Source organism: Amaranthus tricolor, chromosome 7, assembly GCF_026212465.1.
Source record: "Amaranthus tricolor cultivar Red isolate AtriRed21 chromosome 7, ASM2621246v1, whole genome shotgun sequence".
Lineage (NCBI taxonomy): Eukaryota > Viridiplantae > Streptophyta > Magnoliopsida > Caryophyllales > Amaranthaceae > Amaranthus > Amaranthus tricolor.
Genome location: NC_080053.1, coordinates 17,581,970 through 17,600,073, shown reverse-complemented (window position 1 = coordinate 17,600,073; position 18,104 = coordinate 17,581,970). Strand labels below are relative to the sequence as shown.

The 18,104-nt window shown below is 41.4% G+C and overlaps 2 protein-coding genes across 3 annotated transcripts; one reads left to right on the top strand and one right to left on the bottom strand.

The window, feature by feature from the left end:
• The first annotated feature begins 550 nt into the window (after positions 1-550).
• Positions 551-4,340, top strand: LOC130817864 (vesicle-associated membrane protein 721-like). Of its 2 annotated transcripts, none has more exons than XM_057683816.1 (5): positions 551-945; positions 2,828-2,969; positions 3,051-3,171; positions 3,409-3,471; positions 3,738-4,340. In XM_057683816.1, the coding sequence occupies exons 1-5, from the start codon at positions 756-758 to the stop codon at positions 3,885-3,887; spliced, it is 666 nt and encodes a 221-aa protein (XP_057539799.1). In that variant the 5' UTR covers positions 551-755; the 3' UTR covers positions 3,888-4,340. The 2 variants fall into 2 exon arrangements, with proteins under 2 accessions (XP_057539799.1, XP_057539800.1); XM_057683817.1 differs by lacking the exon at positions 551-945 and adding an exon at positions 1,105-2,368.
• Positions 4,341-12,093: 7,753 nt separating this feature from the next.
• On the bottom strand, positions 12,094-13,653 carry LOC130818565 (uncharacterized). The gene is made up of 2 exons (XM_057684729.1): positions 12,857-13,653; positions 12,094-12,670 (listed from the first exon to the last, which is right to left on the bottom strand). Exons 1-2 carry the CDS (start codon positions 13,651-13,653, stop codon positions 12,094-12,096), a joined length of 1,374 nt encoding a protein of 457 aa, XP_057540712.1.
• Between the last annotated feature and the right edge of the window lie 4,451 nt (positions 13,654-18,104).

The following is an 18,104-nucleotide window of genomic DNA, read 5'->3' as shown; positions in this document are numbered from 1 at the left end:
TAGAAATTAGCAAGTTTCTTGTCCTACGTTCCTTGTGTTCAACCCACAAGTCCACAACTACACTTATTGCGGTTAAATAAAATTTGCACATCATCAACCGAAACAGATTTTTAACGTCATTTTTACCCATTATAATGATATTTTTTCAAAGAACGGACGTCACAATTATCCTTATGCAGTAACTCTTTCGAAAATAAGTACTTACTTCGATCGGATTTTCGAAAGAGTTATCCCATAAGGGTAATCGCGACGTCCGTCATTAGGTGAAAAAATATAGAAAAAGTAAAAAAATGAAAAATGAGTATTTGTTTATCTTTTTTTGTAACTAAAAATCAATTTAACCAGAAAAAAATTGACATGTGTTATTTCTTTTTAATTTATTTTTTCGATCAAACCTAAAAATTGAACGATCAACTAACTTTTTTTCGTTGAGTGATAGCCATTTGCAAAGAAATATATCATTAGCTAGTTTCTTTTTTAAAAAAAAAAATTAAATTTGATAATTTTTTAAAAATAAATCTATGCATTAGATAGTTTGTTAATTTTCCTTGAAAAAAAATCAAATTTCCTGTTTTGTATATCTCTCGGTTTTCGCATTCCCCTTTTCTCTCTAGAATTCCTAGCTTTCTTCCTTCTTCTCTGCAAATTCTTACCTCCCATTTCTTCGAAAATCCTTCACTGGGTTTCTTGTATTTCACTCCCTAGATATATATATATCTAAAGAGAAACAAAGATCTAAGAGAGAAACATATAAAATGGGGCAACAAAATCTGATCTACAGTTTTGTTGCTAGAGGAACTGTGATTTTATCAGAGTACACAGAATTCACTGGTAATTTTACCAGTGTCGCATCTCAATGTCTCCAGAAACTTCCTGCTACAAACAACAAATTTACGTACAATTGCGACGGTCATACTTTCAATTTTTTTGTTTCCGATGGCTTTAGTATGTTCTTCGATCATTTTCTCTCTTATATCATCTTTTCTTCAGTTTATTTGAAGTGGGTTTCTTGTTTTGATCTGCTTACTTTCTGGTTTTTTTTTTTTTTTTTTTTTTTTTTTTTTTTTTTTTTTTTTTTTTACTTTTTTAGTGGTGGATTTAAGTTGGGTTCTTGCATTTTATGAGGGATTTTAGAGAAAATCTAAGTTTGGCTACTGTTTGTTCACATGGGTCTTTTTAATTACTCGATTATTTATGTGGGTTTTTGATTTTGTGTGATGGGTTTGTGTTGGTTTTGATTATGGGGTCCTTTATTTTGCTATTGGTGAAAAGTTGGTGATCCTAAATTCTAGGGTTTGTATGATTTTCACGCGTTTATGTTTTTCGAGCTTGAAGCTTTACTGAATCTATGTTATTATAGCTTATAGATGCCAGATTAAGGTAATTTGTATTCTTAATCTGTTCTTTTTTATTCTGATGATGGTTCTTGTTTCATTTGAGGAGATTTGATGGCATTTGTTATATTTTCTTAAGAAATTGGTGATATACTCATTCGTTTAATGTGGGTTTGGGTTTAAAATGCTAGTATTTGGATTTTTGATTCGGGCCACTCAATATATCAGGATTTGTATAGCTATCTGTGCATGTTCCTGGCATTTTTTTTCAACATTTAGGAATATAGATTATAATATGAGTTTTTAACTTTTATAAGCATCGGAGCTTTTGTTGTTAATATTAGCTAACTGCGTGTAAGTTATGGATAAAGTTTGAATAGGAGATTGATGTGTGGATCGGATCATGATAGCATTTTGTTGATTAGTGAGGATTGCAAAGCCAAGTTTAATTAAAGTTTAAGTAGTGAATAGTATCTGAAAAAAGTTGCAAGGATGTGCTTGCCCATTGATGGTTGATATTACATCTAATGCTTTGAGGTTCATAGGTGTGGGTTCCAAGAAGTAAGTAGAAGCTGTTGTACTTGATCGTGTAATGTCGAACGATTTGCTTTCTTCAATGGCTAGTGACTGGTATATGAAGCATATTATTCATTCAGGTTGATTAGGTTTGGTTTATTTGCAGGATGACTATATTAATAGTTACTCTTGTGTCCCACAGAAAATGCTACATATAAGACAGCGTACGAAATTAAATTTAGTTGGTTGATTTGTAAGAATAAAACAAAAACCTTAAAATTGTGTGGATTAAATTAAAAGAGAAAGAAAATGTGCAAGATGAGATTACATGGAGCTCGTGGAGTCCTTACCTAAAATAGAAATGTAGTGATCTCAATGAGACAACCATTTTTGGTAACACAGGGAGTATGCGTTTATCAAGTGTTGGGAAAGAAATTGGTGAACTTTATTTGAGCTAATGTTGGTACTGCTACTATGGTCTACAAGCTGTCTTCTATCTTATGGCTGGCTACTGTTGGGTGAGTTTTGGAATTTCAAATTTTTAAACTACTGTTACTGTCGTAGGATTGAATGTTTTGGAACATGATAGGTAGTGCAAGTAGTGCAGAATAATAATGTGCTATCTACATTGTGGAAGTTCTGAGTTCTCCCTAGTGCATTAGGAAGAAGCCAATCTAGAGGCCAAGAGCTTTCCTTACCCTTCCTTCTTTTCCTTTCCTTTCCTTCCTAAAATCTTATCAAAATATAATGTAAGTCTTTTTACAATGAACCTTGGTGTGGTGTTTTGGATGATTATTATTTTACTAACTTTGGGTAGTTCTGGTTTTCCGAATGTAGACTTGATCTTTGTTATGCTAGACTTACACTAAACTATTTTCTTGAATCAAGTAATTTTGTCAGAAATCTTTGAATATTATGTCTTTCCTTATTATATTTACTAAGACCTGGGATGCTTCTATACTTTCTGGATATTGCAGCCTACTGCGTGGTTGCAGTTGAGTCTATTGGAAGACAGATTCCAATGGCATTCCTGGAACGAGTTAAAGATGATTTTAACAAGAGATATGGAGGTGGAAAAGCTGCTACTGCACAAGCAAAAAGCTTGAATAAAGATTTTGGGTAGTTCTCTCGGTCATTGATTTTTTTATTTTGCCCGAATTTATTCATGTATATAAACGCTAATAACTGCATTTTCTTCAGGCCTAAACTCAAGGAGCACATGCAGTACTGTGTTGATCATCCAGAGGAGATGAACAAGCTTGCTAAGGTACAGGCCCAGATTTCAGAAGTCAAGGGAGTAATGATGGAAAATATCGAGAAGGTAACAGACTTTATTGAGATGCAAATCGAATGTTATAACAAGGGCTGGTTTTGTAAGATGACAAATAGCTATTTTGAGTGTTACATTGTTTCTAACGATGCTTATGTCTGGCCTTTGAATGTATTTTACATTTTCAGTTCAGCATCTATGATCCTCCCTTAATTTGTCTGATCTGATTTGAACTTGCCTTGGGCTGAAGCTTATATTCATTGGTTCTGTCATTTTCTATTTAAATAGGTTCTAGATCGTGGTGAGAAAATTGAACTTCTGGTTGACAAGACAGAGAATCTTCGTTCACAGGTTTGTGTTGGTTTATGTACCATTGTATCTAATTATCCTTGTTTTTCAACTTTCTTGGGCTTTATTCTTCACCCGTTATGCCTAATTTCATAAATATAACATTTTGCTGCGGTTCCTTAGCGCTATACGTTGCCATTAGGATGTGAAATCCACTGAGAACTGTTGACTTTATTTCCGAGCAGTTGCCACATACGTTTCAGTTTTTTATAGTTACTTGACATATTGAAGGTGCAAATAATGGGTGATCCTTGGTATTTCTGGTGCAGGCACAAGATTTTCGTCAGCAAGGAACACAGATGAGGAGGAAGATGTGGCTTCAGAACATGAAGATCAAACTAATCGTGTTGGGTATCATCATCGCCTTGATCCTCATCATAGTGTTGTCTGTTTGTCATGGTTTCAACTGTGGAAAGTAGGTTGGTTCGCGTTAATTGGGGTCGGGTTTGGGCGGAGGGAGAGGGCTGTTGGGCCATTTTGAATGGAAGCTTGTTGATGAAATATATCGCTGTAGTGGGTCTCAAATACATGTGTTCCGGATGTTGAATTCAATCTTGATAATAGTCCAGACTTTCGAATGTTGGTAGAAATTTGCATTTATGTGGTGGCACTTTGGGATGTGAATGGTTGTATTCAATTCCAAAACTTGGTGTGTATAGGTTTTTTCAAGTATGAGACCGAAAATTCTTAGTGTTAAAATGTATGGGCTCGTTGTTATTTTGTATTCAAAGCTATAGTTGACGGCTCTGGTATGATCGATCTGCTGAATTCGATTTTGGTTGAAAATTCATTGTAGTTGATACCTCAATTTTCTACTACCTTGAGTATTTGATTTGGGGTAGATTCTTATATTGTTAACTTGAACTTTCAAATGTTCCTTACATGTCACAACCTGATGAAAATGATGTCGAACTTAAAAGTGTCGAACTTAAAAGTAAAATCATCGTCTAAGACAGTGTTTAAAAACGCTGTCTTAGACAATAAAGATTTACCTTTTATTTTTCTTCTTTTCCTTTATTATTATCTAAGACAATAATTTTTACTGCTTATATATATGCTTGCCTTAATCTCGACATTTTCCAACAAGTCTTTGAGTCTTAATCACCATAACATTTTTGTCAGTATTCTTGGTGACTAAATTCTTTAATTTCATACAAGAAGCTACATGGGGTTGGTGGAGGCTCGGCCCCTTTATAGAAAATGTGATCTTTTGTAAATTTGATTTTGCCCCCTACTAATATGAGAGTATATAATTTAAAGAGAGAAAATATAATAAAAATTACTATAGCTCAATGGTTGGACTAACACAATTGTAGTCTAAGGTTAAGAGATCAAACCCTAATTTAAACTATTATTTTTATAGACCAATAAATTTATACTTCCTCCGTTCCATAATACTCGCTATATTTTCTATTTTTGGCAATTCATATTACTTGCTACATTTTCGTTTTTAGTAATAAAACAATCATTTAAAGTTCTACCTACCCCTATTTTTATCCTACTCTATACTCTATAATAAAATACTATACTATACTCTATAAAGTAACCTAACAACCTATTTTTCCTTTTTCTTTCTCAATTAACAATAATAAAATACTATACTCTATAAAATAAACAATCAGCTACAGTGTAGGTCAATCACTTTTCTTAATTCTTGTGCCCATGCAAATGTAACGACTAAAATGGAACGGAGGAAGTATGATTCAAGTTCATTTAAGTCTATATGATTTTTAATATTTTTATAGCTTAACTATATGATTTGTGCAGGTCATTGTTGATTTCGGGTTAGGTGTTTTGGGTGGGTTTGAAATTGGATTTTGTGTCCATATTGTTTTTACATAATTGTAAATCATTTTTAAATTCAAGTCAAATCGAATTCGGTTACAATGTCGTGTAAACTTCGGATCATCATGTCAATTATGAGTACCTTATATAATAAATAATTTTCTAGTATATCGACAATTTAACCCCCTAATTTAAAATCCTGATTTCGTCCATATTGATAAGATTACATAGTCAAATATACTGCTGTGAAACGCTTTATCAAAATGAATTGCCTAGCCAGTATCAATTACTTGGTAAATGCCTTGAGTGTGGCACATAATCTTGGCTAATTGTGACATTTGAAATTTTACAATTTTTTTATTAAATTATTAGTGTAGAAATCTATACAATGTAATGTTATTTAGTATAGATATCTGTTTCGTTTATGAAACGAGGAAGTGGAAAACACTTGAAAAACTGTAAGTGGAAGCGTTATCAGGAGCGGCGATTCGTGGACTGAAGCGACATGAATTCCTGCGAAACAACACGTTAGCCTTGTTCGGGGGGTGATCTCCCGAAAAACCCCTCCGACGCTTAAGTTAGAACGTTGATATGAAATTATTGAGGAAATGATTATATACTGAATGCAAGAAGATGTCGGGTTTGATATTGTTGGAATTTGGGTAGGCTAATGAAGTGGAGTATGAGTAAGGATACTTAAGAGGAATATTTTCCGATGATCCTTCCCTTCTGATGTTGGCCTCTATTTATGGCGGTAAAGAAGGGGGTTATTTCTGAGAAGAAGTGGATTGTCATGGGAGTGATAGGCAGTTACCAGCCTTGGAAGAAGGATAACCAAGCAATGAGGGGAACTGGGAAGTTGGGTCAAATAGGAGGTTATTCCCTGGAGGGAGTTAGGGTTTCATATGGATCACTTGTTTATGGGCCAATTGAAGAGATGGGAGAATCCAGAAAGGTCCATTGACTAAAAGTCAAGGTCAATCCAGAAGGTCAAAGGTCATTAAAGTAAAATGATATTAATAATTTAAATGAATAAATAAGTTAGGTAAGTGATACCATGACATTTAGCCCCACGCACGAAGGATGATATAAGAAAGGCAACCCTGATGAATCGAAGTATCTTTCATTGTGCGGAAACGGTGATCGTCATTAGGTAGATCTTTTGGCGGATCCCGGAAATTGGATTCGTAAGCTTTAAATCGACTGTTCACATGCCGAATTCCGAGTTGTAACGAAAAAGTTATGGCCTTTTCAAAATAACCGCAGGAGATGCTTCAAGAAAAATAAGTAACGTCAGCCAAGCCGCGGCTTCAAGCATGTCGCGGAATATCCCTGTCCGCCTATATTATTTAACGACAGGGATATAGATGTGGAGGCTGGATCCTGATTCACGTTTTATTGATGCCGCGGAAGCACCCAATACTTAGTATTTTGAAATGAAATAGCCCCTAAGGGGGGGTCCGACTTGTCGACCATACGGGTCTTTCAGGGACTGGAATATCTTTGAATGGGATCACCATCAAAGCGGGTCCGACTCATAGACCTCACGGATGAGATGTTGGTTTTGTCTGATCTATCTTCCTTTTTGTTGTCGTGCTATAAGCCGTGGAATCAGGGGAAGGTATCATACCGCGGCATGAATGAGTTGACTCGCCAGACAACTGAGTTAAGTGTGTTGAAGACGCGGCTTAAATTTATACCTTGATTTATTATTCTTCACTGAGGGACTTAAGAGAGTCCGACTTATCGATGTTGCGGGAAAAAAGATTTGAACCGTTTTCCTTGTTCTAATAAGCCCCCGGTTCTTCTAGTACGCGGAATGATCACAAATAGGTCGATTTCTTCGATTATACGGAAAAAGTGGAAGAATTTCTCCCATACTTAAAATTTGTACACCATAACTGGAGGCACCTGGGGGTCCGACTTATCGATCATACGGACATCCCTCATACTTGTAATAATTTCTGTTCTCTTGGGGTATACTTCAGGGTCCGACTTATCGACCATACGGCTTCAATAGAAAATTTAATAACTTGGAGAATTTGTTGACATTTTCTCCCATCTTGGGGGTCCGACTTATTGACTCCCCAGTCATAATCAAGATCTGATACTTAGAAAAAATTTTCAATATTTCCCCTCGTTGAGGGTCCGACTAGTCGACTTCACGGACATAGATAAGAATACTTAGACAAATCTTTGACGTTTGGCCCCTCATTGGGGGTCCGACTTATCGACTTCCCGGTTTAAGTTTGGGATTCCTCTTTTCGTTCAAGGGATGTTTAGGTTCGATGTTTGAGCATTTATTGCTGCAATAAATAGGGTTGTTGGAACAGTTCCCTCTCACCTAACCTTCGTTAATTCCTTCAATTCTTCAAATCGCTGGAAAGAGAAAGTAGAGAGAAACGCTCTGACAACCTTCAACCCTTCTTCAAACTTCTGACAAATTTCTCGAAGATCTTCAAGGATTCTGACAGAACTTCATCAAATTTCTGACAAATCTTCAAAATTTCCTCAAGGTATTCAAATCTTTCTCCCAATTCTTGAATTTCTTCAAATTATTCTTCAAACTGTTCTTCAAGTTCTTGAATGTTTAAAGTTAAATTAGTTTTATGAAATTAGTCAGTATCCTTTACAAGTTTCGCCTACTATTTTATGACTATCATTAATATGGATGTCGCGGCTACTCATGAGACAATAGCTAACTTCGACATTAACTCGGCTAACCCGACGTAAATTTCTTTGGTAGCATGTAGACGCTTTAATAAAGAGGGGTTGCTAATGAATGATTCAGACGATAGTTGTTCGGTGAGAATCAACCCCTCATTACGAACCAATAAAGGCTAGGGATGAGTCATCTGTATCCCCTATATACCCTCCGGAGATAATGAAAACTGCTCCTTGGGAAGTGAGCGTTGCTTTCTTCCCCAATTGCTTGCCACGAATAAATCCTGACCTGGAAGGGTTGTTGTATGTAGATCTGGAAAACATCGAAGGATCATCCGAGTCCTCAGGAAGGGAGAGCGCGGCACCAGTTCCTCCTCCATTTTACATCCCAAGCGGCGGGCCCCTTAACTACTTCGTAGATTTACAAACCAAAAGAGACTTAGACAAGCGTCGGGAAGCCATCTCTCAAAAATGGGGTTTGAACTTTAAAATATGATATCAACATTATAACACCGGGGAATTATGACACCGTTAGGTTTCCTCCCCCACACTGTATAGCCGTATATTTTTCTTCTTTTGAGTTAGGACTTAGGTTTCCTCTCCATCCATTTTTTAGGGAGGTATTAGATTTTTTGAATGTTTCAGTGCCCGAGTTATATCCTAACGCATGGGGTTGTATGGTGGCGTTTTTGATTTTGTGTAAAGTTTTGGCCGTGCCACCAACACTTACTGCCTTTAGGTATATATTTAGAGCCCGCCAATGCAATTCTCAATCATACGGCTGTGGCTGGATAACTTTCACCCATCGTCGTGGACTGAAGATAGTCCACGACCTCCCTGACAGCCAAAAGGGATATAGGACAAAGTTCGCCTTTTTATACAATTCAGGAGGATGGAATATTAAGACCTCCTTCGACATCAAACCCAACCTTTCGGGTTTTAATAACGGGATCCCGCAATGTTCTTTTAATGATGCGGTGATCATAGAATACGCAAAGATGGACGTTCAATTGGGGAGGAAACCCATGAATGTCCAACTCAACTGGATACCGGGTCGTCCTGAGTTGGAGAATGAGAATCTCCTCTCAGCTTTCGGCATCAGCATGGCTACCGATCGGAGTAAGAGTCGTCGGATTTCTTCCTTCCGTTTTCTATGGTATGTTTACTTGCTTCTAACTCTTGATTTTTTCAGGGATAGCCAAGGAAAATTTACGAGCAAAAAATCAAGAACTCATGAAGAAATTCAGTGTTATGCGATTCGCTCAGAGGACCATCCAACGGCCCGCGGAAAAACCCTACCTCTTCCTCCAAAGGTATAAATTCATACATAGATTTCGAACCATGAGGGACTTCTTCGATTTCTTCTAACTTCTTTTCCTGTAGGACTCGGCAAAGGTGGAGAAGGGGCTGGACGAGGTCCCCTGCGAAGAGGAGGCTCTCCGGCTCCTTGAGGAGAGGAGGCGAGTTCACATTCCCGATGACTCTCAGAGGGTAATCCCTTCTAAGAAGAGGGAATCGAAGAAGAGAGAGAGGAAGAGAAAGAGAGTCTCTTCCTCCCATGAGGAGAGTGCCACAAATAAGGCCTCTGCGGGAACAATAATGACGGCCGTACCTCTGCAAATGAGGTCGGTGGAGGAGGAGGTGGCTTCACCTCAAGCCGAGGCGTCCCCGGTCCTGAGCCGGGGCAAAGAGAAGGTGGGGGAATCGGCAGCGGCTCCTAGGGCGAAGGTGGAAGAGGTGTACCGTCGTCGGGAGGTTCTACCTTTTCGACACGACACCCCTTTTACCGATTTGGGGCATAAGGGTATGATTACCCGATTCAACAGGGCGACATCCCACTTGATCAGCCAGGTGGATGTCGACCTTTTGGAGTCCCTGTCCCCCACCGATAGGGTGCGTCAACTCCAAGTTTTCGCGGCTGAGGTAACGTCCTTCCACTTTTACCTTCTTAAGTTAACTATGCTTGGATTTTAACTTATTCTATATGCAGGCTTTTCTGAGGTTGTCCTTTGAGCTCAACCTCAGCCGCCAAAGTGCCGCGGACAGGGAGACGCTGGCCGCCCTATCCTCCCGCTGCGATGAGCAGGACGAGGAGCTCCAAAAGCTCCGAGGAGAACTGCCGGGCTTAAAGGAAAAACTGGCTAAATGCTCTGAGCTGAAGGAGCGTTTAGTCAGAACTGAACAGTGGCGGGAGAGGGCGAGAAAACAGCTGGAGGAGACCGTTGGGAGTCTGGACGCGGCTTCTAACAAATCGGCAACCCTCGGCCATGAAGTCGGTCACCTAATGGACGTCCATGCTAAACTGGTTCATCAGAACCAGTGTCTTTTGGAACAGGTGTCGGCTGATTCGGCCGAATTCAAGACTTTGCTATCCGCGGCTAGGGTGTATAAAATTAGCTTGGAAAGACGAGCCCGGATAGCTAGGGATTGGCTGACTTCGGACGAGCCGGAGGCGTCAAGTTTCTTGGGGGATCTGACAGTAGAGATGGTGGGTACGGGTTCCACGATTACTGAAGAGAGGTACCGTTTGGCTGCCGCAGAGTTAGGCGTCGACTTCGATTCCCTCCAACAAAAGGCAAATCACAAGGGGGACGAAGCTCTGGCCAACCTAGCTCCAATTTTGGAACGGGAGTCGGCGGTACTGGTGGACCTCAACTGGGATGTGAAAGAGGCAAGGGCTTGGTCGGAGAGAGTTGATGTCGCGGCTGAAAAGGAGGCTCTATGCCTTGATCTGGATAAGTTAACTCTCTCCCCCTCCTTCGGCCTCGGGCACCCCTGAGAACTTGACGCTTTCCCAGCTGGAGAGTTTATGCTTAGACCTGTCCAATCTCCTTATCGATGAAGGAAGAAACCTCCAGGGCTTGTCTAAGGAGCTGTCCGAGATTGAAGTGGAGCCGTTCAACATTGAAGATTTTGTGAGCTTCACTCCAAGTCTTGAAGAGGGGGCAGCCGGGTCTCCTCAGCTGCCGGCCCAGGATCCAGAGAGGGACATCGAGGCCTTCTTAGATGATGTTTAATTTTGTTTTGTAATTGTAATTTAAACTTGACATTTTTGACCGGTATTTGTAATTCGATTTGATTTACATGTATATATTTTCGAATGATATTTCTATCATTGATGCTGCCTTTTTCAATTTTAATATTTCTAAGATTTCGTACTTCCTTGTTCTAACTTTTAGTCCGCGGACTCTTTTCCCAAAAAGCAGGGAGTGACGCGGTCAAAATTTCACTTAGAACAATTTTGGTCTTGGGACCCTATTCTGAGCGTCCGACTTGTCGATGCTACGGCCAGGATCAGTTGAAATTGACTTAGACTAATTTTGAACTTGGGACCCCAATCTAAGGGTCCGACTTATCGATGTCACGGCCGGGTGTCATTGAAGATTTACTTTGATTTGATAAAGGACCTTTAACTTGAATTAAGATTTTTTGGACCTCTATCTAGGGGTCCGACTTATCGATTTTGCTGGAGGGCAAGATTTTTACTTAACATAACTTTGACATTTGACCCTTATTTTTGGGTCCGACTTGTAGATGTCATGGATTCGTGGTGACTTAGAATAAATTTGAATGTGGGACCCCTATCTAGGGGTCCGACTTATAGATATTACTGAATTTAATGAGATTTGCGATATTACTAGAGGGAGTAGAATATAACTGAATACTTGTTGGAGCCGGATAATTCTGAAAAAAATGGAATTTCTGATATATTGAAAATTGTAGACAACGCGACTATGCCGCGGGATAAAGCTACTGATTCTGGTGAAATTAATGATCATTGACTGGCCTCTTGCGAATCTCATTAAATGAAGTACTTCTTTAAGTGGTCTCCATTCCATGGGCGGGGTAGCTTCTTTCCTTTCATGTCTTCTAGTTCGAATGTTCCGGGTTTGATGACGCGGGTAATTTTGAATGGGCCATCCCAGTTGGCCCCAAGTTTCCCTTTATCTACGATCTTTCCCGTGGCCTCAACTTTTCGTAGGACGAAGTCGCCAACTTGAATGTGTTTAGTTTTGACGAGTCGATTGAAGCTGCGAATCATCTTCTGTTTTTGGGACATAGATCTTAACAATGTGTTCCCCCGCGTTTCTGGAAGCAGATCCAAGTTCTCCTTTTTTCCTTGTTCATTCTCGTCGTGTGAGTAGTAGGTAACCCTTGTAGAGGGTATGCCTATTTCTACTGGAAGCACGGCTTCGCCAAGGAGAATGGAGTATGCCCTGTTGCTTCTTTGACGGTTGTTCGGCTTGCCCATAGGATGCCGGGTAGTTCTTCGTCCCAAGTACCTTTAACCCCCTCTATTTTCTTTTTGATACTGTTCAGGATCTCCTTGTTTGCTGATTCAACTTGCCCATTTGTTTGTGGTCGAGATACGGAACTGAATCGGATTTGAATTCCAAATCTGTCACAGTATTGTATCGTGTTCTTACTGACAAATTGTCTCCCATTGTCGGTAATGATCACACGAGGAATGTCGTATCTCGTGATGATATTTCGCCATATGAATTGACAGACTTGTTTGTCCGTGATGGAGCTGAGGGGCTCTGCTTCCACGTACTTGGTGAAATAATCAATGGCCACTATAATGAATTTGTGTTGCCCCTTTGCGGGAGGAAAGGGGCCAAGGAGATCCATACCCCATTTATCGAACGGTAAGACGCCTTGCATGACAGAAATGTAGTTAGAGGGTTTCCTTCCTATCTTTGAGTGGTATTGGCATTCGGGACATCGCTTGACCAAGGTTTCCGCGTCTTTCCTGAGAGAGGGCCAATAATATCCGCTTCTGAGGACTTTGCTAATGACAGTTCATACTCCTTGATGTATACCGCATCCGCCTTCATGTATTTCGCGAAGGATGTAGTATCCTTCTTCAGGAGAAACACATTTTAAAAGGGGATGGGTATATGATTTTTTATAGAGCATGCCTTCGTGGAGCTCGAACCATCTGGCCTTCTTTTGAAGCACTTTGGACTGATTCTCGTCATGGGGGAGCGTCTGATTTTGCAAAAATTTGATGTATGGCTCCATCCACATTTCTGATCTATCAACGGTGTTAACCATGAGGTTAATACTGGGGTTTGGAAGGACTTCCCAGATAATATCGCGAGCCGCGGATGTTTCAGCTGAGCTGGCGAATTTTGCCAGGGAATCGGCTTGTGCGTTTTGAGATCTTGGGATGTGGACAAATGTGAATTTGTCGAATTTCTTGACAAATTCTCTTACTTGTTGCAAGTACATCTTCATGCCATCATCTTTGGCCTCGAATTCTCCATTCACTTGTCCGACTATTAGCTGGGAGTCAGAAAAAGTGGATAATACTTTCGCCCCTGCTTCATGGCAGATTTTGAGCCCCATGAGTAATGCTTCGTATTCTGCCTCATTGTTAGAGGCCGCGAACTCGAATCTGACCGCTCTTTTCATACGGACCCCGGCAGAAGACACGATCAACAGCCCAGCTCCGCTAGCTGATTGTGTCGAGGATCCATCCACATACAACTTCCATTCTTGACTAGGTTTAGGATGTTGGGGGATAGTGCTTTCGGCGATGAAGTCAGCTAAGGCTTGTGCTTTGATCGCTATTCGTGGTTCGTATTCGATGCCGAAATCTGCAAGTTGATTAGCCCAATCAGTGACGCGGCTTGATTTGTTTTTTCCCTCCAGAATCTTTTTCACAGGTTGGCTGGATCTGACGATGATCTGGTGGGATTGGAAGTATGGTTTCAGTTTCCTGTTCGCCATCACGATTGCAAATAAGACCTTTTCTACTTCGCTGTTATTTCCCTCAGATCCTCGAAAGGCGTGACTCACATAGTATACGGGGAATTGCTTCTTTTCTCTTTCGGCGATCAGTACTTCCGACAGAGAGTATTCAGAGACCGAGACGTATAAGACCAGATTTTCCCGTTGAATGGCGAAACCAGTTTCGGCAAAGATGACAAGTGCTCTTTCAACCGCTGGAAGGATTCCTCGGCTTCTTTTGTCCACTCGAACTTGCTTTGCTTGAGGGTTTTGAAGAAGGGCGAACATCTGTCCGCGGACTTTGATAGAAACCTTCCCAAGGCAGCTATGCATCCCGTTAGTTTTTGAACTTCTTTTACGGATCTCGGGGACTTCATGTCCTGGATTGCTTGTATCTTGTCAAGGTTGGCTTCTATTCCTCTTTCGTCAACAAGGAAACCAAGGCATTTCCCACCGGTGACTCCGAACACGCACTTTTCAGGGTTGAGTCTCATTTGATGTTTTCGGAGGGTGTTGAACGTCTCACGTAAGTCCGCGGCATGTTGGGACGTCTGCTTGCTTTTTGTGATTATATCGTCCACGTATACCTCTAAGTTTCGGCCTATCTGAGATTGAAAGACCTCATTGACCATTCTCTGGTAAGTAGCTCCAGCATTCTTTAGCCCGAAGGGCATAACCTTGTAGCAGTATACTCCGGCATCCGTAATGAAGGCCGTATGTGGCTGGTCTTCTGTGGCCAAGGGAATCTGATGGTAGCCGGCGTTAGCATCCATGAAACTTAGTAGAGCGTGGCCTGCTGTGGAATCTACCAAAGAATCTATCTTAGGAAGAGGATAATCGTCCTTGGGGCAGGCTTTGTTCAGATCCGTGAAGTCAATGCACATCCTCCACTTGCCGTTTGATTTTTTCACGAGGACGACGTTTGAGAGCCAATCGGAGTATTTGCATTCTTTGATGAATCCAGCTCTCAGCAATTTCTCCACTTCTTCCTGGGCGGCCTTTATCCGCTCCCTTCCTTGATGTCGCAGCTTTTGCTTTACGGGTTTGTAGCCTGGTTTTATATCCAGTTTATGGCACATGACACTTGTAGGGATGCCAGGCATTTCTTCCGTGGAAAAAGCAAAGACGTCGCAGAATTCAGTAAGGGTGGCCATGATATCTTGCCTAACAGGGCCAGGGAGGTCTTTCCCTATTTTGAGGCGTTTTCCTTCGAATATGTCCACCTCCTCATACCGTTCTACAGGGCGAGGCCTTTCGTGGGGGTTGGGATTCTCCAGATACACGCTCATGACAGTAGGGGATTTTTCTTCCCTTTCCCTTTTGGAGGGGGTGATGGAAGCTCCTCGTTTTAAGGTGTTGATGAGGCATTGGCGTGCCGTCACCTGATCCCCTTTGAGGATACCCACTTGTCTATCATCCCGCTCGAATTGTAGCAAGAGTTGATGAGGGAAGATGATGGCTTTGATTTTGTTGATGAGCGGAAGCCCCATGATAGCGTTGTAGGGAAAGGTGAGGTCCACCACCGTGAATCGTATAGGCGTGGTTCTGCTTTCATTTTTTTCCACTACCCGCACGGGGAGGATGATCGTGCCTAGTGGAATGACCTGACTTCCTCCAAACCCGATCAGCGGTTTGTCGAGGGGTTGCAAGTGCTTTTCTTCGAACTTCATTTTTCTCAGGCACTCCATTGTTATGAGATCAGCCGTGCTCCCGGTATCTACGAGTACCCTCTTGACTTTCATTTGCCCAATTTTGAGGGTGACCACCAGAGGGTCAGTATGGGGTTGTTGCAGCGTTTGGGAGGTCGTGACATCGAACCTCATGATCGGTCCACTTGATGAGGCTTTCGGGGGCCCTTTGAGCAGAGTGTGGACACTATTTCTTGCAGCGCGGATGGTAGGATATTCTTCAGTGTATCCTCCGAAAATCATGTTGATAGTTCCTTGAGTGTTGGAACTTTCGCGCCTGGCCTCATCCCTTTTGCGGGATCTGTGTCTTTGATTCCATGGCCTCCTTTCTGCTTCTCTTCCGGCATCGTAATCCTTCCGGTTGAGGAACCTGGACAATCTCTCATCGGCCAATTGATGCAAGATACGTTTGAGTTCGCGGCATTGGGCCAAAGTATGGCCGTGCTCTTTGTGGTATACACACCACAGATTATAGTTGCGTCTATCAGAGGGGGTGGCAGTAGGAGGTGGAGTTGGCAATTGATCCCTGATGGCGAAGAATATGTCCTTCCTGTTCCGGTTGAACAGTGGATCGTTGCCGCCATCTAATAAATTCCGCGTCCTGGGCTCCCCTTCAGCGACATATACGTGTCTGGATCGTGGAGATCCCATATCTGACGGAGGTTCTGGACGGCGCAGCAAGAAAATTTTTTCCCTCCTTGATGACTGTTCCTCTCTGCTCCTAGAGGAATGATTGGCCGTGAGATCCTTCTTATCTGACCTCCGTTACTTGGGATCATGTGCCTGACATATTTCGGAGGTCGTAACATAATTTTGGCATTGCTTCATGGCCTCCGCGTATGTCTTCACTTGGCTCTCGACCAACTGGAACTTCAGCCTCTGATCTTTCATTCCGTTGATCAGGGCGTTTAATGCAACCGATTCTTCCAAGTCAGTTACTTCTAGTACCGCCTCATGAAACTTTTTTAAATATGATGATATGTACTCTCCTTCCAATTGCGTGATGCTGAGCAGATGGAAGTTTGATTTTTCCTGTCTTCTTGATGCTACAAAATGACCCAGGAACTTGCCCTCCAATTGGGCAAAGTTGTGGATACTTCCTCCTGGAAGGGAGGTATACCACGTCAGAGCTACTCCCGTAAGAGTAGTTGGGAAGAACTTGCACCATAATGACGGGTCAGTGGTATACAGCAGCATCAGGTTCTTGTAGGCCATCAGGTGTTCCTCTGGGCAGGATGTCTCATCGAAGGCCGCCATGTTTGGGATCTTTATTTTCCCGGTGTTGGGAGTATTCAATATCTCCGGAGCCAGTGGAGAGATTATTGGTATGAGATTTTCATGAAGGCTACTTTTGCCGGCCTCATTCCGCGGCATAGTAATGTGGCGGCTAGATCCCGCGACTTGTGCATTCTTTCTTTCTTCCCTCCTTTTATCCACCAACGATTGGACGTTTTCAGACTCCCTTTGTTTCTTGCTTTCTAGGAAGGTACGGGCGTCTTAAGAGGCGGTTTTAGATTCGCCATCTTGCGGATCCGTCTTGTGGAGGCTTGTGAGGGTCCTGGATCTCTCCCGCCTCCTCTTATTGCGTCTACTGGAGTGGGAAGTCCTTGAGTTCCCATCTTGAGATTCATGAGACTTTGGTATCTCTTGATGGGGTTCGATTCGTTCCGACAAGTTTTTTATTTGGTCCGTCATGTCTTCTAATACTTGTTGTTGAGTAGGAGTATTATTTATGACGGCGCGGAGTTGTTCAGAGAAAGCGGCAGTGAGGTTTCGCGCTAGCATGTCCAGATCACGACGAGTCACGGCTTGATTATTAGCGTGACCTGCGGAAGGGTCTGTATCTGTGCTGTGCACGGTGGCGGTTTGAGTCGGACTTTTTTTAGGAGCCATGACTTCTTATTCAATTCCCCACAGACGGCGCCAAACTGTTTCGTTTATGAAACGAGGAAGTGGAAAACACTTGAAAGACTGTAAGTGGAAGCGTTATTAGGAGCGGCGATTCGTGGACTGAAGCGACATGAATTCCTGCGAAACAACACGTTAGCCTTGTCCGAGGGGTGATCTCCCGGAAAACCCCTCCGACGCTCAAGTTAGAACGTTGATATGAAATTATTGAGGAAATGATTATATACTGAATGCAAAAAGATGTCGGGTTTGATATTGTTGGAATTTGGGTAGGCTAATGAAGTGGAGTATGAGTAAGGATACTTAAGAGGAATATTTTCCGATGATCCTTCCCTTCTGATGTTGGCCTCTATTTATGGTGGCAAAGAAGGGGGTTATTTCTGAGAAGAAGTGGATTGTCATGAGAGTGATGGGCAGTTACCAGCCTTGGAAGAAGAATAACCAAGCAATGAGGGGAAGTGGGAAGTTGGGTCAAACAGGAGGTTATTCCCTGGAGGGAGTTAGGGTTTCATATGGATCACTTGTTTATGGGCCAAGTGAAGAGATGGGAGAATCCAGAAAGGCCCGTTAACTAAAAGTCAAGGTCAATTCAGAAGGTCAAAGGTCATTAAAGTAAAATGATATTAATAATTTAAATGAATAAATAAGTTAGGTAAGTGATACCATGACAATATCTATACATATGATATTAAAAAAGTCAAGGAAATTTATGTAGTATAAACACTCAATTTTAACATTTTTCTAAGAAATGTATTTTGCAGTATTTAAAAAAAGTTATATGTCAAATATTTTTCTTAAATAACGTGAATTTGAAGAGTCTATTCCCATTATATTGCTCAAAAAAAAAATAATTCC

Coding starts and splice junctions, on each gene's coding strand:
- LOC130818565 (XM_057684729.1), bottom strand. CDS start 13,653: ATGGCGAACAGGAAACTGAAACCATACTTCCAATCCCACCAGATCATC. Junction 12,671..12,856: donor CTTCAAAAGAAGGCCAGATG/GTTCGAGCTCCA, acceptor GCCCTCTCTCAG/GAAAGACGCGGAAACCTTGG.
- LOC130817864 (XM_057683816.1), top strand. CDS start 756: ATGGGGCAACAAAATCTGATCTACAGTTTTGTTGCTAGAGGAACTGTG. Junction 946..2,827: donor TTTTGTTTCCGATGGCTTTA/GTATGTTCTTCG, acceptor TGGATATTGCAG/CCTACTGCGTGGTTGCAGTT. Junction 2,970..3,050: donor AGCTTGAATAAAGATTTTGG/GTAGTTCTCTCG, acceptor CATTTTCTTCAG/GCCTAAACTCAAGGAGCACA.